Raw genomic sequence first — 27,557 nt, forward strand, 5'->3', positions numbered from 1 at the left:
GTTGGGCAGTATATTCAGGCCCCAGCAAAGAAGGAGCCCAGTCGGAGGGTGGTGGGGAGGAGGTTGGTCATGGAGGGCTCATTACACACAGAGGAATGGGCAGCAGAACAAAGCAATGGCTGCCTCACGCACTGCTACCTGGTCAAAGAGGCCTCAGGAACAGGCCTTGGGCATGAGACAAAACTAAGCCTCGAAGCAGAAAGTCCTCAGTCCCTGCACAGAAACAGGACTGTGGGAGTCAGTGACCAACGGGCAGAGAGTCAGTCTTAATACTAACACCACCAAACAGCCAGCTAGGTGCTTAGCCACTGCACAAGTCTGTTCTGGCTACTGAGACACAGGCACGTCTCCACAAATACCTATTTTCTGTGCCTGACACTAGGGTAACCGGAAATTGTATATGGGAGCTTTTCTAGCACTTCTTTCCCCACTTCAGTTTTTTAGGCCATTCAAACCGTGCCCCAAACAACCTCATTGATTATAAATTATTTTAGTCAACAGGTGAAGATGGCTGTTATTTCTGTCTCCACACACCAGCTTCCCACGTTATGAATCCAACTGCAGCAGTTGCAGGGCAGATAGAAACATATTATACACAAGCAAATTGCTGCTCAGTTATAAAGCCTCCTGTCACATACTGTCTGGTATCAGAAATGAGTCTGTGCACAACCTGATATCTACGGGGGTAGAGGGGAAGTGGTCAGTTAGCCAAAAGACTGATGGAAACCATTTAAGAGAGGTCAGATTGACTGGCTTAGGAAGATGTGCAGAGGGTGGGCGAGATCCTCCTGCTGTTCGTGCTGTAATGCTACCTTTCATTGGCTTTCAAGGCTTCCAGAGCCAGTACCCTCAGGCGCCAGCCACTCGACAGGGGAAAACAAGAGCTTTCCTGCGGTTATTTCCCTAAAATCTGATTCCGAATTGTCGACTGCTCCAACCTCTAAACAGTACTACTTGAAACAATCAAGATATCTTCCAGGTAAGTGGAGCAAAGAAAATGTTTGCTGCTAACTAGAGTATAGATAGAACAGGTTCAAGTGTCTTGGACTCTCCGAAGAAAGGGCACCAGTGAACTAAAAAACCTAATCACAGAGCTCTTTAGTCGTCAGTCTGTCACCAAGGACTTTTCTGGACCTCCTGTTTCTACCACTAGTAGAATTCTGCTCAAGAAATGCTTAGGAGCAAAAATCAAGATGCCGAATATGCTTCCAGAAAACACGAAGCCCCACCCCTCGCCAAAGCTATGCATTCAGTAAATCCTAAATTTTATTAAACCAATTCTGTGTCCCCATTACAACTTTTTATAAAATACAGATTTTCAAATGCTCTTTCCTAAATGATCTGGTGTACATTTTTTATTCTGAAACAGACTCTCGCTCTGTCGTCCAGGCTGGAGTGCAGTGGTGGGACCTCAGCTCACTGCAACCTCCGTCTCCCAGGTTTAAGCAATTCTGCCTCAGCCTCCTGAGTAGCTGGGACTACAGGCACGTGCCACCATGCCTGGCTAATTTTTTGCATTTTTAGGAGAGATGGTGTTTCACCGTGTTAACCAGCATGGTCTCAATCTCCTGACCTTGTGATCCGCCCGCCTCAGCCTCCCAAAGTGCTGAGATTACAGGCGTGAGCCACCGTGCCCAGCCCATCTGGTGTACATTTTTAAAAGATTCTGCCTGCTCGGAAGAGCATGCTGGGAACTCAGGACAGACAAGGACACTGGTTAAGAGGCCACCGCTTATGTCCAGATGGGATGAGGTAATGAAAATGGCTGGTTCCAGAGTGGAAGTAGCAGAGGTACAAGTGAGCAGAATCTACACGTTTTGGTAGTGGAACCAATAGGACTTGTGGGTAGATTGGTGGAAAGAATTAGTGGCAGCATCTGAGGTTTTGACTTGGGAACTGGGTGAACGGTGGTGACTTTAGCTGAGAAAGGGAAATTAGAAGAGGAGAGGAATGTGGAGGTAGAGAATGGAGAGCTGAGTGCGGGATGCCTGTTAAACATCTTAGTTGATCCACCTAATGGGCACCTGGGTATATGAATCTGGAGCTTGGGAGAAAGATCTGGACAGACAGTGGGGAGTTTATCATGTGCCTGCGAATAGCATTTTCTCCTCTAAATCCAAGTGAAAAGGAAATGTTTCAATTCAGTTTAATCTAAAAGGAAATCCATTTTTAAATCATCCTGTATCTGCACAGATACATCTTTAATCCAGTGAGGGAGAAGATGATCTTTTTCTTTTGTGTTTTTGTGGGCATGGTCATTTATAACTTTCTAAACACATGAGTGGGCCACCGTGTTTATCTGAGGAAGATTTGCTTTTCACATCTAAGTCTCCTGAAGCAAGACACAGTCTCCATTTCCCAGAAGCTTGTTGGGAAGATGGGGTATGGCAAACAAGAGAAAAGGTTGAGCCTGGATTGCCAGCAAAAGATGGATCTGTAACACACTTCCCTGTGTACCTTTTAGGCAAACGTAGAAATTTCAGTTCCAAGAATCCAGCTGGGGCTGGGCACAGTGGCTCACACCTGTAATCCCAGCACTTTGGGAGGCCGAGGCGGGCGGATCACCTGAGTTCAGGAGTTCAAGACCAGCCTGGCCAACATGGTGAAACCCCGTCTCTACTAAAAATACAAAAATTAGCTGGACATGGTGGCGGGCACCTGTAATCCCAGCTACTCGGGAGGCTGAGACAGGAGAATTGCTTGAACCCAGAAGGCGGAGGTTGCAGTGAGCCGAGATGGTACCGCTGCACTCCAGCATGGGCAACAGAGCAAGACTCTGTCTAAAAAAAAAAAGAATTCAGTTGGGACCCTCTCTTGCTGTTAGTAATTGGGGAAAGGAAAAAAAATGAAACCAAGCAGAGGGTTTAGAAATGAATGGGATAGAAAACAGAAGGCATAGTGGGTGTATAGGTTTAGCCACAGGTGTTGAATAAGTTGATGTAAACTTACAGGGGGTGTATTGAGGCTTTAGGACTGCAGTCCTGTGCTGATTTGTGAGGAGGAAGACACTAACGTATTTGAGAGGTTGAAGAAATTGGCATAAAGCCATCAAGGACAGAGCAAAAACGTTATAACCCTGGGTATTTGCAGATCTAAATAGGTTAAATACGTGTGTGTGTGTGTGTGTGTGTGTGTGTGACAGAGTTTCGCTCTTGTCACCCAGGCTGGAGTGCTGTGGTGTGATCTTAGCTCACTGCAACCTCCACCTCCTGGGTTTAAGTGATTCTCCTGCCTCAGCCTCCCAAGTAGCTGGAATTACAGGCGCTCATGACCATGTCTGGCTAATTTTTATATTTTTTAGTAGAGACGGGGTTTCACCATGTTGGCCAGGCGAGTCTTGAACTCCTGACCTCAGGTGATCCACCCACCTCGCTTCCAAAGTGCTGGGATTACAGGCGTGAGCCACAACACCCAGCCCTATTATATTTTTTGTCGTCGTCGATGTAAGCACGTCTTTAGGCTCTGTGGCACCAGAGTGAGACATGGGAAGTGGGCCTGGAAAAACCTGGGTCTTGTTTGTGTAGGTCTGGATAGAGAAACAATGAAAAAATGTATGCGTATCTTATTGATCGCATATGCCAAATTAATTTACAAGTATCTTATTAAAATAGTTAATGAGGCCAGGTGCAGTGGCTCATGCCTGTAATCCCAGCACTTTGGGAGGCTGAGGCAGGCGGATCACTTGAGATCAGTAGTTCGAGACCAGCCTGTCCAACATGGCAAAACCTCGTCTCTACTGAAAATACAAAAAATTAGCTGAGCGTGGTGGTGCGTGCCTGTAATCTCAGCTACTCAGGAGGGTGAGGCAGGAAAATTACTTGAACCCGGGAGGCAGAGGTTGCAGTGAGCCGAGATTGCACCATTGCATTCCAGCCTGGGTGACAGAGTGAGACTCCGTCTCAAAAAAAAAAAAAAAAAAAAAATCTACTTTTGACCTTAAAGTCTGTATTCTTTCTTCCTCATGAGGTCAAATTTTCCTATCGTTTCACCTACAGTTTGAAAACTGTTCTATTTGTGACATTATGCTTTGATTCTTGAGAGAAAATAAGTTATTCTAACATTTTAGTATAGGAAGTTGTCATATCATGACACTCACAGAATAAGAAATCTGCCCATATTTCTTGACAATCAGACTGTAAACATGGCAGGCCTCATTTCGGCTGCTTCATCTTAGATGGCTGTGAAGAGGAGCTTAGAAACGGAATGAGGCATTTCAGCAGTTCTCCATGCAGGTTTGCGTGTAGAGGAGCAGGATCCCTTACAGAGGAGGAACTGGTAACACAGGAGGTGAAGGCGGATGAGTGAGGGACTGAAGACCTTAGGAAGGTGGGAGAGGAGTTGGGATCAAGACCAGGGTTGAGGCACACTTTTGAAAGCAGCAGCAATCCTTGTGTTGTAATCTTTAGATACCTGTGTGTAAATTTTGGTGTTGAAATCATGAGAGAGAAAAAAAGGATTTCTGAGAGAGTTTTAATCTGACTGCAAAAGCAGGGATGGAAGGAAATTTCCGAAACATACATTCATGGGAGATACTTTTCACTTTTTTTTTTTTTAATCAGTACATGTTGCTGGGTAAGGTGGCTCACGCCTGTAATCCCAGCACTTTGGGAGGCCAAGGCGGGTGGATCATGAGATCAAGAGATCCAGACCGTCCTAGCCAACATGGTGAAACCCCATCTCTACTGAAAATACAAAAATTAGCTGGGCGTGGTGGTGCGTGCCTGTAATCCTAGCTACTCAGGAGGCTGAGGCAGGAGAATTGCTTGAACCCGGGAGGTGAAGGTTGCAGTGAGCTGAGATCACACCACTGCACTCCAGCCTGGCAACAGAGTAAGACTTTGTCTCAAAAACAAAACAAAACAAAACAAAAACAGTACATTTCACTGACTGAAATATCGCAAATCGGTATTTTCTTACTTATAGAAGTGAGTGGTAGGAAAGACTACTGCAAACTTTTGTCAAAGGATATTTATCCTTTGAGCCAAAGCACCCTGTTTTCATAGTTCTGCTTCCTAATGTGGTTTTCAAAAATTTATTTCAGGGTATCTGAGACCTGTTTGATAAATTTCCTTTTTAACCAGAAATCTAACAAAGTCTGCAAATATTTGGGATCAGAAGTATGGCTAAAATTGAGATTTAAAAAGTAAACTCAATTACAAAGAATTGTGTGGTATGTAAACTTGAGCCTTACTGTCACCTGTTGGCATTCATTGTTTTGAAGATGACCCCTCTGGAGTTGGATGAAATTTAAAACTAGAATCAGGCTCAGTTCAGTCACTTGGACAGACATTTATTGAGCACCTATTGTGAACCAGCAACTATGGAGAGGATAGAAACCCAAATAAGAGGCAATCTTTGGCCGGGTACGGTGGCTTATGCTTGTAATCCCAGCACTTTGGGAGACCAAAGCCGGTGGATCACTTGAGGTCAGGAATTTGAAACCAGCCTGGCCAACATAATGAAACCCCATCTCTACTAAAAATACAAAAAAATTAGCCAGGCATGGTGGCGGGTGCCTGTAATCCCAGCTACACAGGAGGCTGAGGCAGGAGAATTGCTTGAATCCGGAAGGCAGAGGTTGCAGTGAGCCGAGATCATGCCATTGCACTCCAGCCTGGGCAACAAGAGCGAAACTCTGTCTCAAAAAATAAAAAAATTTAAAAAAAGAAGCAATCCTTGACCTTTTTTTATGATCCATAGTTACTTTTGTAATTGAGTATCTTCAGGCATAAAAAATACTAATATCTTTTGGGGACCCCTCTTTACCCTAAAGCCAAGTATAAGAGGTCTTATTAAGCATCAACTTTTAGGATTATGGGAGCTCTAGAAATGTACCATATAATTGCAGGGCAGCATGACATTATACTGCAAGGATTGGCAGATCTGTGACACTGGCCTTCAGGGAAAGAGACGCAAGAGTCATAGTTATTGACCAGCTACTACTAACCGGCTGTGTACTTGGAGCAAGATTCTCTTTTCTGTAACTTACAATGGGACTGCACCATCTGTCAGCTCACTCTGTAAGCCTTAGGTGCTTTAATTATCACAAGGTAGTTGCAAATACAGTACGCAATGGAAATGCTAATCTCTCAGCGGTGGCCTCTGGTCTCACCCTCTGCTCCTACAGCCAGGACTCTGGGCATGAATCGATGCCACTACTGCTGGCCAGAAGAGCAGCCCACTCCATAGCACTTCTTTTTTTGTTTTTTTGAGATGAAGTGTTGCTCTGTTGCCCAGGCTGGAGTGCAGCGGTACCATCTCGGCTCACTGCAACCTCCGCCTCCTGTGTTCCGTTGATTCTCCTGCCTCAGACTCCCAAGTAGCTGGGACTACAGGTGCACGCCACCACGCCCAGCTAATTTTTGTATTTTTAGTAGAGATGGGGTTTCACCATGTTGGCCAGGATAATTGTGAACTCCTGACCTCAAGTGATCCAGCCGCCTCAGCCTCTCAAAGTGCTGAGATTACAGGTGTGAGCCACCGCACTTGGCCTCCATAGCACTTTTGAAACTGATCTGTGGATCCTTCTCTCTTCCCATTCATTATTTACCATCGTTCCTCCCACCCTGTTTATTCAACGTCCTGTGTCATTTCTACATTAGCCTCTGCTACAGCATTTTCACTTCCTTAACACGGCACACAAAATCCTATGTGACCTGCCCCTCCTTCCCTCTCCAGCCTCATTTTATACCACCCGTGTTCTTGCTGCACCCTTACTGGCCATCTCTGAGTTCTTTCCCATCTCAGGTCCTCTGCCCAAACTGTTGCCTCTTCAAGGATCACACCTCCCCACCCCTTAAAACACATTTATGCCTAGTGTTCCATTATTGGAACGCTAAGCATGTGGGAGTTACATCCTACTGCTCAAGGTCATTGCCAAGGCCTGATTGCTAAATTTCAAAAAACTGCGACTCAGGCATAAATGGGGTTAACCATGATTCATATTTCAGCTTAAAGTTGCTTATTTAAAGAAAGACTGGCTGAGTTGCTTCTGTTATTTGTCCCCTCCACCCCAGATTCTTCTAAATATTATGCGCACTGCTCATTATGTATTTACTTAGTTATAACTAAAACCGTCTCCCTTCTCATTAGATTCTAAGAACCAAAGAGTAGAAACTGGTCTATTTTGTTTACCACTTTTTCTCCAGTGCCACACACTGCCTGGCACCGGTAGATGCTCAGTAAATATTTGCTAACTGACTTTTTTATGTCCTTTGAGGCAAGGGATTATCATCATATAATGATATCTATCATTATAATATCAAATTATATTAATTTATGCTTCTTCCTAAGGGCATTTGGTGTGTAGGAGGTACCCAGTGAAAACTTATAAACAAATAAATAACAAAATTCTAGGACAGGATATATCTGTTTCCAACAAAATTGGAATATTTATCTTAAATAGACCTTGAGGCCAGGCATGGTGTCTCACACCTATAATCCCAGCACTTTGGGAGGCTGAGGCGGGCAGATCACCTGAGGTCAGGAGTTGGAGACTAGCCTGACCAACATGGAGAAACCCTGTCTCTACTGAAAATACAAAGTTAGCCAGGTGTGATGGCACATGCCTGTAATCCCAGCTACTCGGGAGGCTGAGGCAAGAGAATCACTTGAATCTGGGAGGTAGAGGTTTTGGTGAGCTGAGATCGTGCCATTGCACTCCAGCCTGGGCAACAAGAGCAAAAGTCTGTCTAAAAAAAAGAAAATGACCTTGAATTAAACTAATTATCTTCAATAATTTACTTACCTTCCTTTTACTTTAAAATACTTTAAAAAAAAAAAAAAAGCTTATTTAGGAATATTGCCAAGGCCAACTGGATTAACAACATCATTTAAATATTCAGAACTCATTCTTTGTTGAACTATAGTTATGAGAACTGTGTTCACACCGTTTTTTAATGTTTTACCCCCTACCTTGCACTTCCTTTTTGGGTAATTTTTTTTTTTTTTTTCCTGACAAAGTCTTACTCTGTAGACCGGGCTGGATGCAGTGGCACAGTCTCAGCTCATTGCAACTTCTACCTCTTGGGTTCAAGTGATTCTTGTGCCTCAGCCTCCCGAGTAGCTGGGATTACAGGCAGGCACCACGACACCCAGCTAATTTTTTTTGTATTCTTTTAAGTAGAGGCGGGGTCTTGCCATGCTGACCAGGCTGGTCTCAAACTCCTGACCTCAGGTGATCCACCTGCCTCAGCTTCCCAAATTGCTGGGATTACAGGCGTGGGCCACCATGCCCAGCCTAAAGATGTTTTTAATATGAGTAATTGCTACCAAGTGCATCTTTATGGTCAGGTAGTTGCCTTTTTTTGTCTTTTTTTTTTTTTTTTTTTTTGAGATGGAGTCTCGCTCTGTTGCCCAGGCTAGCGTGCAGTGGCACGATCTCGGCTCACCACAACCTTTGCCTCCCAGGTTCAAGCGATTCCCCTGCCTCATGCCCAGCTAATTGTTGTATTTTTAGTAGAGACAGGGTTTCACTATGTTGGCCAAGCTGGTCTCGAACTCCTGACCTCGTGAGCCACCCGCCTCAGCCTCCCAAAGTGCTGGGATTACAGGCATGAGCCACTGCGCCCAGACAGTAGTTGCCTATTATAGTTTGATTCGTAGTTTTATTAGGGAAGTTAAATCCTTTAAAGAAAAGGAAATTACTTGCCTGATGAAGTGTTTCCTTAGAGAACTGATAATGGGTAACTTTTGAGGCTCAGTATTTATGGTTTCAAAATAAGGATATTATTACATATCTCATAAATATGAAACCTTTCTAAGGAATTCAGCTTGCAAAAAGCAAAAGCTCAACTGCCTGGAGACAGTTTTGACTTCCTAAATCAGTGGCGTCCCCAGTGATTATTTCTGCACTAGATAAAGAAAACTCTCTGTGAATGACCTAAAGGCATAGAATGGGCAAGTTCACTCTAATTTAATTATCAGTGAAAAGAAAACAAGCTCAAGAAGTTTTCAAGTCTCTTAAGAACAGGTTGCAACAACTCCCTTTGACCACTAGTATCACAGCCCAAGGCTGAATGGACATTTCACAGATTTCAGAAAATCATAAGTAATTAAAACTGTCCTTTTTCCAAGTACATTTGCAATGCCTTCTTTCCGGTGCACAGGGCATAAACTTTCCATTTTACTGTGTCTCACATACAAGTAAGTGCTACAGGCGGAGCTTCATATCTCCGAACTTCAAAGGTTTTCCTGAGTTCTTAGTCACGTGTCTGTTTTCCCTGCTACACCAAGGCTCGGGCCAAGAATATACGCTCAAAACAAGTGACATGAAAATGTCATGTTGGGTCGGGTGTGGTGGCTCACACCTGTAATCTCAGCACTTTGGGAGGCCAAGGTGAACGGATCACTTGAGGCCAGGAGTTTGAGACCAGCCTGGCCAACATGGTGAAATCCCCTCTGCTAAAAATACAAAAATTAGCCAACCATGCTGCTGTTGGGCGCTTGTAATCCCAGCTACTCGGGAGGCTGAGACACAAGAATCACTTGAACCCGGGAGGTGGAGGCTGCAGTGAGCCGAGATCACACCACGGCATTCCAGCCTGGGCGACAGAGAGAGACCCTGTCTCAAAAAAAATTTTTAAAAATGTCGTGTTGTTGAAGAAAAATTTTTGTGACACCTCATTTTTTACAAGACCCTTAGCAAAAACATCAAATGTTATTATAGTATAGAAAATATCTTCTGCCTATAAAGTACACTGTCAGCATCCCAGGGGGTTGTGCTAAGGGCTTCATCAGAAAGCAAGTATCTGCTACAGTTTCACGTAGATTTATTTCCATTCTCCTGTCCAAGGTATCTCTAGTCTTTGTTTGAATGTATTACACATGTTTCCTTTAAGTTTATGATCCGCTCTAACCTTCGAAGCGGCTGCTTTGTTCTTCTCAGGTGTGAATCCCAAGAACGTGTCCTTGATGGCCAGTGGAAAGGAAATAAACCCCCACACTTGGAACAACCAGTTATTCCCCAAGTCACTGGGACCCGTCGGGGCAGAACTCGCTTTCAAAAGGAGCAATGCAGGTAACGCAAGAACACAAACTGTACACGTACGTGGTTTTCCTTTATAGATGTCTACTTTTAAATATACTGCAGCGCTCTTCCAACCAAGATACATGTGCACTGGGGAGACACACAAAGGTTTTCCGCCACACTCTGCCTAGGGGAGCTCTGCTCTGCTGGAGCAGTCATGGAGTGGTAACACTGCCTCTTCAGTAAAACTGTTTCCAGCCGGATGAGCGTGGTGGTTCACACCTGTAATCCCAGCACTTTGGGAGGCGGAGGTGGGCAGGTCCCTTGAGCCTAGGAGATTGAGATCAACCTGGCCAACATGGTGGAACTGTGCCTCTATATTAAAAAGTACAATAATAAAAAAAAAAAAGGTTTTCTCATTAATTCTTGAGTACAGCTAGTTTTAAGGATATTCTCAACCCGCATCTGAGTCTTTCCTGAAATGGGTCTGCCCTAGCAGGGAGTCTGTATTCTGAAAAGAAGACTTCTCACTGGCTACCATGGTGCGTTTTCTTTCTCCTCAAAATGTAAAAATATCTGGGGTGCCAATGAAACGGAAATTCTGGTATGTTGATGTCACTGTTGAGAGAGTCAGTAACTTTGATTTGATGACTGAGGAACAGATCCTTCTTAAAGTCAGGGAGTATTAACAGTTCCCAGCATTTAGAAAATTGAAGGAGGACCTGCTCGAGTTCTTAGCTGACAGGTAATTTAAAATTTTTTTTTAAATTTTTTTTGTGAGATCAATATATGAATATTGGTCTGTAACTTTGAAGAGTGTTTGAAGAATAGAGGGGCAAAGCTATCACAAAACCCCTTTTGTTCCCAACTATCTATTTGTATTAGCGAGATTTCTTAGTGCTTCTGTCTCCAAAAAGGAAGAAGAAAGAAAAGAGAGAGAAAATGGCCCTGATGCTGTGATTCCAGCAATAAATACTCATTTGTTGATACATGAACTAGTTGAAAATAGCCTCACCTTTCTCATTAACAGATGCGTTTGCAAAAAACTGAATTTCCGTGTTTAGTAATCAAAATATATAATATTCAACTTTTTTGATTAATTATATACAATGAATCATTGTAATTATAACTAACTTTGTATATAGTATGTTAATATCCTTATGGTTACAAGAAATTTTTTTAAAATGTAATTGATACATATTTTAGAGTGGCCAATTTTAAGACTTTTAAGCCTAAGATTACATTTGGATAAAATTTGGAAGCTGAGGTATAAATAAAAATATAATTTTAAGGGAAAAAGGAATTAATGTGAAATGTCCAAGTGTCAAAAAGGAACTTGTTCATGTATTTTTATGTCAATATTGGAGGGCGTAAAATCACTAATAGTTTTGGCCAGGCGCAGTGGCCTACTCCTGTAATCCCAGCACTTTGGGAGGCCGAGGTGGGTGAATCACAAGATCAGGAGTTCGAGACCAGCCTGACCAACATGGTGAAACCCCGTCTCTACTAAAAATACAAAAAAAAAAAAATTAGCCAGGCATGGTGGCATGCGCCTATAAACCTGGCTACTCAGGAGGCTGAGGCAGGAGAATCTCTTGAACCCGGGAAGTGGAGGTTGCAGTGAGCCGAGATCACGCCACTGCACTCCAGCCTGGGCGATAGAGCGAGACCCTGTCTCAAAAAAAATCACTAATAGTTTTATTTTTAAAATGCCTATAGTTACAACATGTCAGAAATAACATCCTTTGGAACTGTTAAACTTAGGATTAAAAATTTTAAATATCAACTTAAAAGTGTGTAAAGAGGTACAGTTTATTTTTAATGTAGGTGATATTGGATCAAAAAACTTTGACAATTACCATTATAATAAGTGAGTATAGTGAGATATTCTGATGTGACATCAATACTCAATACATTTGGACTTTTTACAAGTTTTCCAGATTCTTTAAAAACTCAGCTTATCCATTTAATGTTGCTGAGGTGTCATACACTGCAGCACTGTAATTTACTTATTTTTTCTTCAGATAATTAAAAATAATATTCACTGAACCAACCAATTACACAAATTCAATTAAATGACAGTAGAACAACTTTGAGTCTCAGGGGAATATACAGTTGGCATCAAATAAATGCTGTGACAACACATGGGGACATTTTTGCATTTTTAAGGGTTCTTTCTGGGTCTTTTCATTAATCGTCTAATCCATTTTTTCTCTGCTTTTCCTAAAACTTTCTCCTTACTATTATTCTTTCTTTCCATCTGTCTTCTCTTTAGAAGAAAGCATAATTAAACCAATCGAAAAACTATCATGCAATGAAACTTTTCCTGAAAAATTAGAGGACCTACAAGGTAATTTCTGGGTGTCAGATGAATGCAATTTGTTCTTTGAATCTCTTGTCTAATTCTCTTCTCAACATGTGCCCCTAATCCTGACATAAAAGACCAAGATGATCTGCTTTTAGAAGTCAAATCAGGACTAGGACAAAGAAAAGCATTCTGTCTCATCAAGAATATCTTCCTTCAGTAATTGAGATTTTAAGATGAATATGCTCTCAAAAGGTTATATGCTGGTCTTCTTAAATTAATTATGGACATTTATAGAAGAAATCAAGCAAATAATTCTAATGAAAAGAATCAAGAGTATTTTCTAATTTTGTGATCTATATTCTTGGAATTTTTTTTCAAAGTTCTGAAATTCATTTATTAAGCATGAACAACCACTTTTCAAAAAAGGTTAGGCTGAGTGTGGTGGCTCACACCTGTAATCCCAGCACTTCAGGAGGCCGAGCCGGGCAGATCATGAGATCAAGAGATCGAGACTATCCTGGCCAACATGGTGAAACCCCATCTCTACTAAAAATACAAAAATTAGCCGGGTGTGGTGGCGTGCACCTGTAATCCCAGCTACTCGGGAGGCTGAGGCAGGAGAATCGCTTGAACCCGGGAGGCGGAGGTTGCAGTGAGCCAAGGTTGCGCCACTGCACTCCAGCCTGGCAACAGAGCAAGACTCCATCTCAAATAAATAAATAAATAAATAATTTAAAAAAAAAAAAGGTTAACTGGGTAAATAGAGATGGTGGATTTCCTAGGGGTTCAGTGTCACTGGTTTCAACAGTGCTAACCAATGGCTCCAATCTGAAAATTCACAGCATACAAGGTACTTCAAATAATAAGCAAAAATAATTCAAGAAGACCTAATTTTCTGTTCTTTTTTTTTTTCCCTAACAACTTCTTTCTCCAATAAGAAGCATCATATAAGTGTTCAATGCATGAATCCTACAGTCTGATGTATCCCCATTTCGTCACTCACCAGCTTTTGTGGTTTGGGACAAGTAGTTTAAGCCAGCTTTCCCGTCTGTAAAATGGACGAAATTTCCTTAGGTATTCTTACATAACCCTACCTGGAATTTTGTCACATGCTAAGCATTTAATAAGTGTTTGCTCTGCTGATGACGATGAGAGCAAGAGACATGACTGAAGCTGCTAGTGAATCCAATCACTGCTTTGAATTTCCTTCCTAAAATGTTTCTGAAGTAAAAGGTTAAAGTAGGCAGCAGCTGAACTTATGCAAAATTCAGTAGGGTTAAACATGTATAGACCGAGAGCATGTGCTTACTGTATACAGTCCTTTAGGGGCTGATAACATAATGCACTTTAACATTTGTTGCTTCAAAAGCAGACACCTGTTGAAGCCTGATATGCCATGAGAGACCTCAGGGACACAAGAGCCCAGTGTTGAGACGTGTGAACAGATAACACTATGGAGAAAACACTCTGTTTACTGAACAGTGCTTTGAAACCACGAGGGTGATCAGAGCCCCGTTTCGCCTTCTAGAGATAACCTGTCTCCATGCAGAGCTAGCTCCACCTGTCACTTCCGGTTGTCGTTTGTCTTCAGTCTGCTTCCTGCCAGTGCAGCAGCTCCGCTAGATCTTGACATCCCAGTGGCCAGATCCCATGGGCAGTGCTGATCCCATCCGAGTCCTCTGCCTCATCTCCCATTCCTTTTTTCCACACTCATTGTGTATTGTCTTAGATTTCCATACCCTGTTCCTTCTACTACCCACCTCTCTACCTGTTCTTTTCCTCCATGGGGTCCTTTTCTCTCCTGTCCCTTAATGCTGATGTTCCTTGGGGGTCTACTCCAGGTCTCTGCACATTCGCAGTCCCTCTGAGCTGGCTCCTCCAAGCCCACAACTCTGTAACCACCACACCCTGATCATTACCAGTCTCCACGCCTGCCTACATGCCCTCTGCCTGCCACAACTTGAATGTCCTCTGGGTACCATGTCTTTCCCCCAATCCTCATTCTCCTCCTATGTTGCTATCTATGGACAATGCACCCAGTCACCTGAGCTACAAACTTAGGAGTTTATATTCCCCTCTTTCCCTGCCACCTCCACCCCGTGAACCTGCTTCGTTCCCTTCTTCTTCACCCTCTGCCACTGTTGTGGTTCAGACCCTCATCCTCTCTCATTTCAGCTATTAGCAGTGACTTCCTGACTGGTCTCCAGACTCTAGATTTTTCCTCATCAATGCATCCCTATGCTACCGCCAGACTGAGCATGCACCGATAGTGATGATGATGGTGACGATAATGATAGCAATGATGCTAGCTGACATTTACTGAGTACAGATTCTATGCCACATGCTCTGAAGAGTCTCATCAATCCCTACAACAACCCAACGAGAATAAGTCCACTTACAACCATTTTACAGAACGAAGACAGACACAGAGAGCACTTCAGAGATGGGGGCTTTGCAGTGGGAAACAGCCCCATATTAAGAAGCGGGATCGTGAGAAAGCCTGGCATGTTCAGGGTGAACTGAACACCCCTGGGCCTTGAGTTCAGACTCCAGCTCAGTCTCTTACTAACCGTGAGAAGTTAGGCAAGTTACTCAACATCAGAGAGCCACACGATATGGATAATAATGTGGATAATAATGTGATCTCAGAGGGCTGTTGTATGGATGGAATAAGAATATCTGTAACAAGCACAGCATAGTGCCTAGAACATAGTAGATGCTGAAAAGTAGTATTTAGAAGTAATGGGGGAGTATTCATTGTTATTCTACTGTGCCTAAAATATTCACCTTCTGACTGTGAAACTTTATGATATGTCACTAGGAAATCTTGGAAGCTATGCTACTTACAATCAGTCAGGATATATTCCTTCCTTTCTCAAAAAAGAAGTGCGGTCAGCTGGCCAGAGGATCCATTTAGCACCTCTCAATGCAACGGCTTCAGGTAAGAACAACTTCAGATACAGTTTTCTAGATTCCTGAGCAGAAAGGGGCATTTTCCTTTTTAAGTTTATGCAGTCACTTTTCCCAGCAAAGACTTTTAGTCTGCCTCACCTCATTCATGCATTTCTTTTTGTTTTTACCGAAATGTCCTATTTTTCTTCCAAAAATGTGTATTTGAGGGTCTAATAATTATAAGAAGAGCTACCTCTAATTAAGTGGTGACTCTCTGCCAGGCACAGTGTAAAGGGCTTACTGGGATTATATCATTTAATCCTCATGATAACCTGATGGTGTAGCTAGATCTCTTCTTTACAGATGACGAAATGTAGGTGAAGTAACTTACCTGAGGTCACACAGCTAGTGGAGCTGGGATAGAAACTCAACTTAATCCACTTCCAAAGAGTGTGCCGTGCTGCACAGTGAGATGTGAGAAAATGCCTTTTCCAGAGCCCTCTGCCCAGGACCTGGCACAGGGTGAAAGCTTAATAAATGCTGACACTCTATTTATGAATGAGTCAACATGAGGTGTGTCTCTACAGTTCCATCTTAGGGCGTAGAAATGAGTGGTGGCAGGACTTTCACACCCTGCCTTTTGCTTTGCAATAGTATTTGGTGGGGAAGGGTTTATCCCTCCACCCTCCAGCGATATGCCGAACTGAGGTAAGCCTGCTCCCCAGTGGCGTGGCATGTGACAGCCACATGTCGGGGTACACACTTGAAATGGAGGGTGATGATTCTGTACTTAAGCCAGTCAGATTTGACCATGAATGGTCTCTGAATCATTTTAATCTGAAATAGATATCCTTAGTGAAGCACCAAAAATAAACATTGAAGCAAATTATTAGAACTTTGATAAGATACCTAATTGTAGTTTATTTATTTTAACTCTTTTTTATAGAGAAAAAGCCTTGCTCTGTCACCCAGGCTGGAGTGCAGTGATGCAATTATGGTTCACTGTAGCCTCGAATTCCTGGGCTCAAGTGATCCTCCTGCCTCGGCTTTCTGAGTAGATGGGAATACAGGTGCACACCACCACGCCCAGCTAATTCAAAAATATTTTTTTTGTAGGAACAGGGTCTTGCTATGTTGCCAAGCTGATCTTGACTCCTGGGCCCAAGCAATCCTCCCACCTTGGCCTCCCCAAACTCTGGGATTACGGGCATGAGCAACTATGCCTGGCCTGTAGTTTAATTTAAAAGTTGACTCTGAAAGTATGCTCACAGCCTATCCTAACCACTATCTTATATTAAAACCCCTGATTAGATATGCCAGTCTTTAAAGTTCACACTATTGGAGCTAAAAATGTATAAAGCCTGGACTTCTTTAATTTTTTATTTCTTGCCACAACAGAACTGCTTAAGTAGTACTACAGTTACCTTATCTGTGAAAAGAATTGCTTCATTATCTTTCCGCTGAAACAAAATAAGTAAACATTTTATATACAGCAGTGATATTTATAAAACCTCAAATATTTAATCCAGCCTTATAAGTCATTCATTTAGAAATATAAAATTTTATTGATTTATTTTTTTGAGATGGAGTCTTGCTCTGTTGCCCAGGCTGGAGTGCAGTGGTGTAATCTCAGCTCACTGCAGCCTCCACCTCCCGGATTCAAACAATTCTCCTGCCTCAACCTCCTAAGTAGCTGGGATTACAGGCATGCACCACCATGCCCAGCTAATTTTTTTTTGTATTTTTAGTAGAGACGCAGTTTCACCATGTTGGTCAGGCTGGTCTTGAACTCCTGACCTCAAATGATCATCCTGCCTTGGCCTCTCAAAGTGCTGGGATTACAGGTGTGAACCACTGTACCCAGCCACATTTTATATTTTTAATATAAAAGCAAAAAATCATAATGTTTCAAATTATTTTGTTACCTAGGTATCTACTCTTATAAATCAAGAGTGGGTCTTTTAAAAAATATTTTTGTAAGATATTGAAGGCCTTTATGTATTAATTATTCTATCCAATTAGCATGCATATTCCTGTTTTCATTTTTTTTTAAGTAAATGCTTTTTCTTAACTTTTCATTTCTTTACCTTGCTTATCAGAATTTTCTCCAGATGGTGATAGGAGGAAAGGTAAAAAATGAAGTAAATATTAATCACTCTCAAGTGGTCAGTGCAAATCCTTAGAAAAACACTGTTCTGTAAGAGATGCGTCTTCCTGTCATCCCAGTTGGGTGACAGTTTCCCACAAGAAAATAAAACCAGGTCATTACCATATTTACTCAACTGTTTTCCCCTTCTCCATAGTCTCGTCTTTGCTCTTCTTTCTCCCCTTCAAGTTTGTTTTGTTTTGTTTTTTGTTTTTGTTTTTATTGAGACAGAGTTGCTCTGTCACAAGGCTGGAGTGCAGTGGCGCAATCTCAGCTCCCTACTGCAACTTCTGCCACCTGGGTTCAAGCAATTCTCCTGCCTCAGCCTCCCTAGTAGCTGGGACTACAGGTGCGCGCCACCACGCCCAGCTAATTTATGTATTTTTAGTAGAGATGGGGCAGGATGATCTCAATCTCTTGACCTCGTGATCTGCCTGCCTCAACCTCTCAAAGTGCTGGGATTACAGGCGTGAGCCACCGCACCCGGCCTCTACCTCTCTAATTTTGAGACAGAAAATCAATGTCTTCCTCCCCGCGTAATTTCTCCTTCCAAACTTCCTAATACTTCCTTATTCCTTGCCTTGAAACTAATAACAAGGACTTGGAGGAGTGACTTCTGTTCTACACAGCACCCTTTAGGATCACTTTAGAAGTGCGGGATCCTGTTTTAAGCACTCTGTGTACATTAACTCATTAATTCTCCCAGGGCTCTATTCCAGGAGGTACTATTATGATCTGCATCTTACACAAGTTTTATATCTTGCTAACAGTTACATCATAGTGGCATCAATTAAATCCACAACTAAAGGCAAACTTCTTTATTTAGCACAGATTTTCTATAAGAAGTTAAATGTCCTTGATAGGACAGATGCAGTTTTTAAACACAGAGCAAGCATTACAAGGCTCACTATCCCGCTCTTGTGGGGCGGTGAGGTGCAGGGTGGTCCCACTAAAGCACAAAAGCATTTCTTGCCCTGCCACGAGATCTGGGCTCCTCTCAGCTGTTGGGTTATTCACCAAAGGTACTTGAGTCCTAAAATTCTAGTATATCTAGGAAAGGAACCCTAAATCTCAACTCTACTCCCGTCTTAGCACAATGATTCCCTCTTGAAAAAGTTTTACAAAATATTGTCCTGAACACAATTTCATTTAAAACCATTTAGGACTTGACTTAGGTGATGTCATGACCTGGAAAAAGGCTTTTCTTTTTGTTACTCCCCAAAGCTCTCAATTCTTGCCCTCAGAGCCTCACTCATTAGCTTAATGCCATGCTTCCTTTTCCCTCTCTGAATCAGCTGGGCTTATTCCTCTCTCCCGCTCTCTACTCCCCTCCCACGCTGTCTCTTCTACTCCTACTTTGACCTATGGCCCACATGGGTGAGCTCAACTAATTTAGCAGACAGAGGCTCCTTTCTCTTCCAATGGCTGCAACTAAAGGGCCCTTCCTAGAAAACATGGTGCCTAACTGGCCTTCGTAGACACGTTGTCCCTGACTTTGTTAGATAGCTTTTTAGTGGCGTTGACTTTGAGAATTTTAGCCCAGTAAAAGAGTGGAATAGAAGGACCTGTCAAACCATGGAGTGGGGAACTCTTGGCCTCCCTGCCTCCACCAAACTACACCGCAGCCAGGCTACCGTCTTCCCCAGGGTGTCCACGCTTAATATCTTGTTCACTCGTGCTGAAGTTAGTAGCTTGTCAGGACCACATGCTCACAGAATTCCCTCTTACCTCCCAGTTTTACAGGGAAAATTTAAGAAAAACTGCCAACCATGCCAGTAAATATGGGATAGCTAGGGCTGGGGATACAAAATGGTCAGATTCATTTCAGCATTAACACTTAGAGTTTAATCCAAGAATGGCAGCTACTACACAGTGTGAAGAGATATTTAAACCCCAGATGGAGAAAGCAAACATCCCTCCTCAGATACAATACCTGTGATACCTTAGCTCTCAGTTCGAGGTGAGGAAAGCATGAAGGAAGGACTGAAGAAGGCATCAAAAGTTCTCTGTAAAATGATCTCCTGCTTTGTCCTTTGAAATGTTGAAGCAGTTTTAGCTCATAAATTGTTCAGATAACAAATGTTCAGGAAATTTTAAATTTTTCACAAATTTTTAAACAGTCAGATATATGAATGAAACAACCTTGTAATTAAAAGTTTAGGATCTGGCCGGGCGCGGTGGCTCATGCCTGTAATCCCAGCACTTTGGGAGGCCGAGGCGGGCGGATCACGAGTTCAGGAGATCGAGACCATCCTGGCTAACATGGTGAAACCCCGTCTCTACTAAACAAATACAAAAAATTAGCCGGGCATGGTGGCGGGTGCCTGTAGTCCCAGCTACTCTGGAGGCTAAGGCAGGAGAATGGTATGAACCCAGGAGGTGGAGCTTGCAGTGAGCTGAGATTGCGCCACTGCACTCCAGCCTGGGCGACAGAGCTAGACTCTGTCTCAAAAAAAAAAAAAAAAAAAGAAAAGAAAAAGTTCAGGATCCTACCATTTCAGGGAGTTGTGTTCCCACCTATGATTTTCCCAATGAGAAATGAAGTATCGGCCGGGTGCGATGGCTCACACCTGTAATCCCAGCACTTTGGGAGGCTGAGGTGGGTGGATCATTGGCAAGGCTGAGGTGGGTGGATCACCTTAGGTCAGGAGTTCCAGACCAGCCTAGCCAACATAGAAAAACTCCATCTCTACTAAAAATACAAAAACTAGCTGGGCATGGTGGTGCGCCCCTGTAATCCCAGCTGCTCAAAAGGCTGAGGCAGGAGAATCGCTTGAACCCAGGAGGTGGAGGTTGCAGTGAGCTGAGATAGCTCCATGGGCAACAAGGACGAAACTCCGCCTCATTAAAAAACAAAACAAAAACAAACAAACAAAACTTCATCATAAAACCCACATTTTAATTTTTAAAAAGAAATCTATTATAGGACCCCATGTGTGTTTCTCCATGAAGCCACAGTTTTATAGATTCACAATTCCAAATACATTTTTCTGTGGTGATACTGTGTGAATGTTATTTAGATGTAACCACAGTGTGACATTACAAAGTCACTAACACTGTGGGTGTTGCCCATTGAATTTGAGCCAATAATTTTTCTTGGTCTTCTTACCTGGCTTTGCCTATCTAAAAGTAAAATATTGAAAATAGCAGTAGCGTCAGCACCATAAACCAGGAATGTTGGCTCTTCAGCTACTGAAAATTCTTTTTTTTTCTTTTTTGAGACAGAGTTTCACTCTTGTCGCCCAGGCTGGTGTGCAATGATACGAGCTCGGCTCACTGCAACCTCTGCCTCCTGGGTTCAAGTGATTCTCCTGCCTCAGCCTCCTGAGTAGCTGGGAATACAGTCACCCGCCACCACGCTCAGCTGACTTTTTTGTATTTTTAGTAGAGACGGGGTTTCACCATATTGGCCGGGCTGGTCTCAAACTCCTGACCTCAGGCGATCCACCTCGCCTCAGCCTCCCAAAGTGCTAGGATAACAGGCATGAACCACTGCGCCCGGCCAGCTACTGGAAATTCTAATTGATGTCAACATAATAGTACACTACAATTTTTGGTTTTAACATTTAAAAAGCCTCAGAGAGTACTGAGTTAATCTTTTAAACATAAATTCAGATTTTCCCCATCAAATGAGAGCATGAATTTCTTTGAGTTTGATAAGCAAATGAGTAAAACCCTATTTTCCGAATCTGATTTCTTTCAGAATATACCTGGAACACAAAAACTGGTCGGGGGCAGTTTTCAGGACGTACTTACAATCCTACAGCAAAAAACCTAAATATTGTGAACCGTGCACAGCCCATTCCCTCAGTGCACGGGAGGACAGACTGGGTGGCCAAGTATGGAGGCCACCGGTAGGAGTCTGTGGTGTGAAACCCCACAGCATTGCTCTGTAGAGTACGTGCAAGTTCCTTGACCCTGGGAAATGTCTACAGATGTCTATTTCTACTGAGTTCTGGAAGAAATATGCAAAAGTGGGTACTTGGAAGAGCAAAAATCATCCCCTATTTTATTTATTTCCAAGAAATGCATTTTCTTAGAATCACTGCCCACAGTGTTGATATATGGGTAGGATGTTACAAAGTATTGAATAAACTATTTGCCAAAGTATGAAGTATTTGATCTACAATTTAATAAATAGTAAATCCAATAAGAACCCTTAAAAAAAAAAAAACTTCCAGAAAATGTTTAACGTGTTTTAGTTTTCATTTGTTGTATGTGCCCAAATGGTTTAGTAGTTCTTCACTTTGCTGTGATTGGCTCAAGAGGTTTGTCTTTTGTTTTTGTACAGCAGTTGGGCCAACCTCTGCTGGCTGTCAGCTGTGGTTCTTATTTGGCTAAGGCTCTGCGCTGCTATTTTGTCAGTGACAGAAAGATTGCAATTATTTGTTTTTCTTCTTTGAAGCTATGGGAGAGATGGTAAGTTCAATCTTGAGCAGGATGTCTTTTTTTTTTTTTTTTTTTTTTTTTTTTGAGGCGATGTTTCACTCTTGTCCAAGCTGGAGTGCAGTGGCACCATCTTAGCCTACTGCAACCTCCACCTCCTGGGTTCAAGTGATTTTCCTGCCTCAGCCTCCCGAGTAGCTGGGATTAGAGGCATGACCACCACGCCCAGCTAATTTTTGTAGTATTAGGAGAGACAGGGTTTCACCATGTTGGTCAGGCTCAGGCTGGTCTCGAACTCCTGACCTCAGGTGATCCACCTGCCTCGGCCTCCCAAAGTGTGGAGATTACAGGTGTGAGCCACAGTGCCCAGCCTTTTTTTTTTTTTTTTTTTAAGAAATAAATGTGTCTTTAACATAGAGAGTATCAAAGTTATGCCACCTGGTTTTAGTAGACCGCCTGTATTTTGATCTTGACAGTACAGCTCCTATGAATTCAAGGTGACTGTCAAACCCGATGGCTTGATGACTTTGATATTAATCAAGTCAAGGTTCTCTTGGTTTGACATCATTAAGAAAGTTTTGGAAACTGTGTTTGATGCTGGTTCATTGGACTCTTCAAACTGCTTTGTTTCTGTGTCCCTACCAGACTCAAAGGTGAAGCGTGCCAGCTGGTTCCCCCAAGCCAACTCATGCTGCTGACCGCTGACTCAGCTCTGACGTTCACATTTGCTCTAAAGCAAGTGCGTTCAGCTGCTGGGGCAGTGATATCACATAGTACACATATTATTTTCTTAGTTTATTTCCAAACTGGTATTTTAAATAGACACTTCGAACTTTGGGCTACTCTGTTTAAACTTGCCACTTTCTGGGCTGGACCTTAGTACTGTAAATTCTTTTTAAAGAATAATAATGTTAACTGCTGAGATTTTTATGTATTTTGTGACTTTGTAACAACTGCTATTGTAATAGGTGTCATCTTGTGGGCATTATCCAAGGCATATTATAAAATAATAATAATGGTATTTTTGTATAGAAGATTCAACTGTTCAGATGTAAAATGCTGAAAAATGTTAAAATCTAAAGAGTAATTTATCCTAGGGGTAATGGTTATATGTATTTGTACAGTTTAATGTCTCAAAGCTGTGCAGTCTTTTGTGTTACTGGGAAACTTTTAAACTCTGAATAGACATTAAAATAAATATGGTTAACTAGTGTGTTTTCATTATGTTTTTAAACCTTATATCCTGAATTCTATTTGTTGTTGTTTTAATTAGTAGTCTTTAAAAAAAGCAGTTTTAGGGCCGGGCAAAGTGGTTCACACCTGTAATCCCAGAACTTTGGGAGGCCTAGGCGGGTGGATCACTTGAGGTCAAGAGTTCAAGACCAGCCTGGCCAAGATGGCGAAACCCCATCTCTACTAAAAATACACAAAAATTAGCTGGGCATGGTGGTGGGCACCTGTAATCCCAGCTACTTGGGCGGCTAAGGTAGGAGAATTACTTGAACCTGGGAGGCAGCGGTTGCAGTGCACTGAGATCATGCCACTACACTCCAGCCTGGGCGACAGAGCGAGACTCCGTCTCAATAAAAAAAAAAAAGCCATTTTATATTTATGAAAATATTGATCAGAAAGTAGAGTTCCCATATGCCCCTTCGTCTCCCCCTCCCTGATTTTCCCTATTATCAACATCTTGCATTCATATAGATAATTCATTACAACCGATAAGCCAGTATTGATACATTGTTATTAATTAAAGTCCATAGTTTATAATAGGGTTCACTCTTGTGTTGTACTCTATGGGTTTTGACAAAACGTATAAGGACATGTATCCACCATTATAGTATAAGAATCGTTTTACTCTCTCAAAATCCTGTCATCTCACTATTCATCCTTCCCTATCTTGCCCTGAACCTCTGGCCACCATTGACCTTGTTACTGTCTCCACAGTTTTTCTTTTTCCAGAATTACCTGGGGTCAGAAGTTCGAGACCAGCCTGGCCAACATGATGAAACCCCACCTCTACTAATAATACAAAAACATTAGCTGGCCGTGGTGGTGCATGCCTGTAATCCCAGCTACTTGGGAGGCTAAGACAGGAGAATTGCTTGAACCCGGGAAGTGGAGGTTGCAGTGAGCCAAGATTGTGCCATTGCACTCCAGCCTGGGCAACAAGAGTGAAACTCGATCTCCAAAAATAAAAAAATAAAATAAATAAATAAAATAATAAAAGAAACTGCCAAACTCTCCTCCAAAGTATCTGTACCATTTTGTATTTCCTGCAGCAATGAATGAGAGCTCCTGTTGCTCCACATCCACACCAGTGTTTGGTGGCATCAGTGTTTTGAATTTTGGTCATTATAATAGATGTGTAGTGGCATCTCACTGCTATTATGCTTTGCACACTCTAATGACATGATGTTGAGCACCTTTTCATATGCATTACCATCTGTCTATCTTCTTGGGTGAGGTATCTGTTCAGATCCTTTGTCTACCTTTAAATTGGGTTATTTTCTTGACTACTGAGTTTTAAGAGTTTGTCTATTTTGGGTAACATTCCTTTATCAGATATGTCTTTGGCAAATATTTTATCCCAATCTGTGGCTTGTCTTTTCTTTCTCTTGACAATGTATTTCAAAGAACAGGAGTTTTTAAATTTAATGCAGCCTAACTTAATTTTTTCTTGCATAAATTGTGCTTATCATGTCATATCTAAAAAGGTATCACCAAACCCAAGGTTATTTATTATTTTATCCTGTTATTTTCTATGAGGCTTTAAAAAAAAACACGTTTTTTAGAGATGGGGGTCTCACTCTGTTGTCCAGGTTGGAGTGCAGTGGCACAATCATAGCTCACTGGGCTCAAGCTTCCTCCCTCCTCAGCCTTCCAAGTAGCTGGGACTGCAGGCGTGTACCACCACAACCAGCTAATAGGAGTTTTATAATTTGCATTTTAAATTTAGATCTGTGATCCATATTCAGTTAATTTTTGTGAAAGATGTAAGTTCTGTATCTTGAGGTTTTTTTCATGTTAATGTCCTGTCATTCCAGCAGTTGCTTTTTTTTTGTTTTGTTTTGTTTTTGAGACAGAGTCTCACTCTGACACCCAGGCTGGAGTGCAGTGGCATGATCTTGGCTCAGTGCAGCCTCCACCTCCTAGGTTCAAGCTATTCTCCTGCACCAGCCTCCTGAGTAGCTGGGATTACAGGTGCCCACCACCATGCCTGGCTAATTTTTGTATTTTTGGTAGAGATGGGGTTTCACCATACTGACCACTCTGGTCTGGAACTCCTGACCTCAAGTGATCCACCCACCTTGGCCTTCCAAAGTGCTGGGATTACAGGCATGAGCCACTGCGCCGGCACATTCGTTGAAAAGTCTACCTTTTTTCTTCATTGACTTGCCTCTGCTCCCTTTGTTAAAGATCATTTGACTGTATTTATGTGGGTCTGTTTCTGGGTCCTCTATTCTGTTCCAGATCTATTTGTCTATTCTTTCCCAATACCACACTGTCTTATTTACTTTAGCTTTATAAAAGTTTTGAAGTTGAGTAATGTCAGTCCTCCAATTTGTCTGTCTCCTTCAATATATTATGTTGACTATTAGGGTCTTTTACTCCTCCATATAAACTCTAAAATCAGACTGTCGATATCCACAAAGTAACTTACTGGGATTTTGATTGGGATTACACTGAATCTAGATCAAGCTGGGGAGAACTGATATCTTCTTTGACTTCTTTCATTGGTTTTGTAGTTTTTCTCATATAGATCTTGTACATATTTTGTTAGATTTATAGCTAAATATGTGAGGTTTTTTGGTGCTAATGTAAATTATACTGTAATTTTTTCTTCCCCTCCAATACTGTATTTTTAATTTAAAACTTTAATTCTTCATTGCTGGTATATAAGAAAGCAAATGACTCATATATTAACATTATATCCTCATACCTGCTATAATCACTTATTAGTTCCAGGAGTTTCTTTGTTGATTCTTTGGGACTTTGCACAGACAATCAGGTCATCTGCAAGCAAAACAGTTTTATTTATTCCTTCCTAATCAGTATACCTTTTACTTGCTTTTATTGTCTTATTGCATTAGCTAGGACTTCCAGTATAGCACTGGAGTGGTGAGAGTAGAGAGCCTTACCTTGTTCTGGTTTTAGCAGGGAAAACATCTAATTTCTCCCCTTATTAAGTATGATGTTAGCTGTAGGGGTTTTTAAATAGATATGCTTTACCAATTTGAGAAAGCTCCTCTTTCCAGTTTTCTGGGAGTTTGTATTATACACGGATGTTGGATTTTGTCAAATCCATTTTCTGCGTTTATTGATGTGCTCATGTGATTTTTCCTCATCGGCCTGTGAATGTGATGTTTACATTAATTGATTTTCAAATCTTGCAACTCAGCCTTGCATGTAAATCCCACTGGATTGTGGTGTATTATTCCTTTTCTATATTGTTTGACTTGATTTGCTGATACTTTAGAGGCTTTTTCATTTCTGTTCATGTGTGTGTGTCTGTGTGTGTATTTAGAGAGAGAGAATGTGCCGAATGCTAACAACGGGTGAATCGGTGAGACTAGGTGAAGGGTATGTGGCTGCTCCTGAAGATTATTGAAACTTTCCTGTAGATATGAAAATGTTCAAAATAAAATGTTAAAACAACATAAATATATAAAGCAAAGATTTATAAATATAGAAAGAAATGATCAGAGTGGGAGGTTTTTCTCAGAAAAAAATATCTAGAGACCTAAAATAAGTAAAGAAATAATAACACAGTAAACTAAGTTTTTCAAAAGTATACCATATAGAACTTTGACCAACAAGGCAAATCTTCACATTCTTCTTAAATACATGTAACATTCACAAAAAATGTAACCCTATTGTTAGGCTGCAAAAAAAATCTTAAATTCTCAAATGTAGAAATATGCAAGCCACAATCTCTCTCTCTACAGTGTAATAAAATTGGAATATCACAAAAAGCCATGGCCCCCAAATCTATCCACTTAAAAATTCAAAAATATTGTTCTAAATAAATGTTTCAAAAAGGAAATATCAAAATTGAAATGAAAAGCCTTTTAGAAATGGACAATAATATGCCTCTATATTAACAGGTGTAACATCCAGCCAAAACAGATCTCAGAAAAAAATTATGCACATGGTTTATTTGTGAAAGAAGCGAGCATGGAAAATATGCTGAATTTGAGCATTTAATGTAGGAAGCTAGAAAAAGAGTAACAATGTAAAAAAATGTTTTTAAGTAGATTTCAGCCCAGTAGCAACAAGATACCTAGTACTCAGATACTGGTTTCCAATACCACTGTTCAATAAAAGGAACCAGGGCTACTTGGAGAAATGGCTGATTCTAGTACTAGGACAGGAAATATACAAGATGAGCCTAGAACGTCTTGTAGTGCCAGACAATAAGGAAGTTCTACAAACACACAAACTAGCCCAATAAGGAAGTTCTACAAACACACAAACCCTTTGGCTATGCCAAAGGGACACAGAGGTCAACTGAGTTTCCAATGGCCAAAGCTGCAACAATTTGAGCAAGAAAATAAGTGTTACAACCCCAAGAAAAAAGAACTATCCATGAGTCCATACTAAGATGAATGCATGGATGAATACATGAATGGCCAAGTGCAGTGGTGACCCATGCTTATAACCCCAGCACTTTGAGAGGCCGAGGTGGGTGGATCACCTGAGGTCAGGAGGTTGAGACCAGCCTGGGAAACATGGTGAAACACCAGCTCTGCTAAAAATACAAAATTAGCCGGGTATGGTGGCACACGCCTGTAGTCCCAGCTACTAGGGAGGCTGAGACAGGAGAATCACTTGAACCCAGTAGGTAGAGGCTGCAG

The 27,557-nt window shown here is 41.8% G+C and overlaps 1 protein-coding gene across 11 annotated transcripts in view; it reads left to right on the forward strand.

Moving 5' to 3' along the window:
- The window catches only part of MAK (male germ cell associated kinase), a 74,684-nt gene extending 50,752 nt beyond the window's left edge, over positions 1-23,932 (forward strand). For 8 of the 11 annotated variants that reach the window (XM_065544430.2, XM_005554046.5, XM_065544427.2 and 5 more), the window contains 5 exons: positions 831-979; positions 9,887-10,018; positions 12,243-12,317; positions 15,097-15,216; positions 21,017-22,906. In XM_065544430.2, coding sequence (XP_065400502.1) covers positions 831-979; positions 9,887-10,018; positions 12,243-12,317; positions 15,097-15,216; positions 21,017-21,171 — 631 coding nt within the window. In that variant the 3' untranslated portion in view covers positions 21,172-22,906. Of the gene's footprint in view, positions 1-830; positions 980-9,886; positions 10,019-12,242; positions 12,318-15,096; positions 15,217-17,266; positions 17,425-21,016; positions 22,907-23,646 lie in introns of those variants that run through there. The other 3 variants (XM_065544432.2, XM_065544433.2, XM_005554049.5) reach the window with 3 other exon arrangements.
- Positions 23,933-27,557: the final 3,625 nt, after the last annotated feature.

This window comes from Macaca fascicularis, chromosome 4 (genome assembly GCF_037993035.2).
Source record: "Macaca fascicularis isolate 582-1 chromosome 4, T2T-MFA8v1.1".
Taxonomy (NCBI): Eukaryota; Metazoa; Chordata; class Mammalia; order Primates; family Cercopithecidae; genus Macaca; species Macaca fascicularis.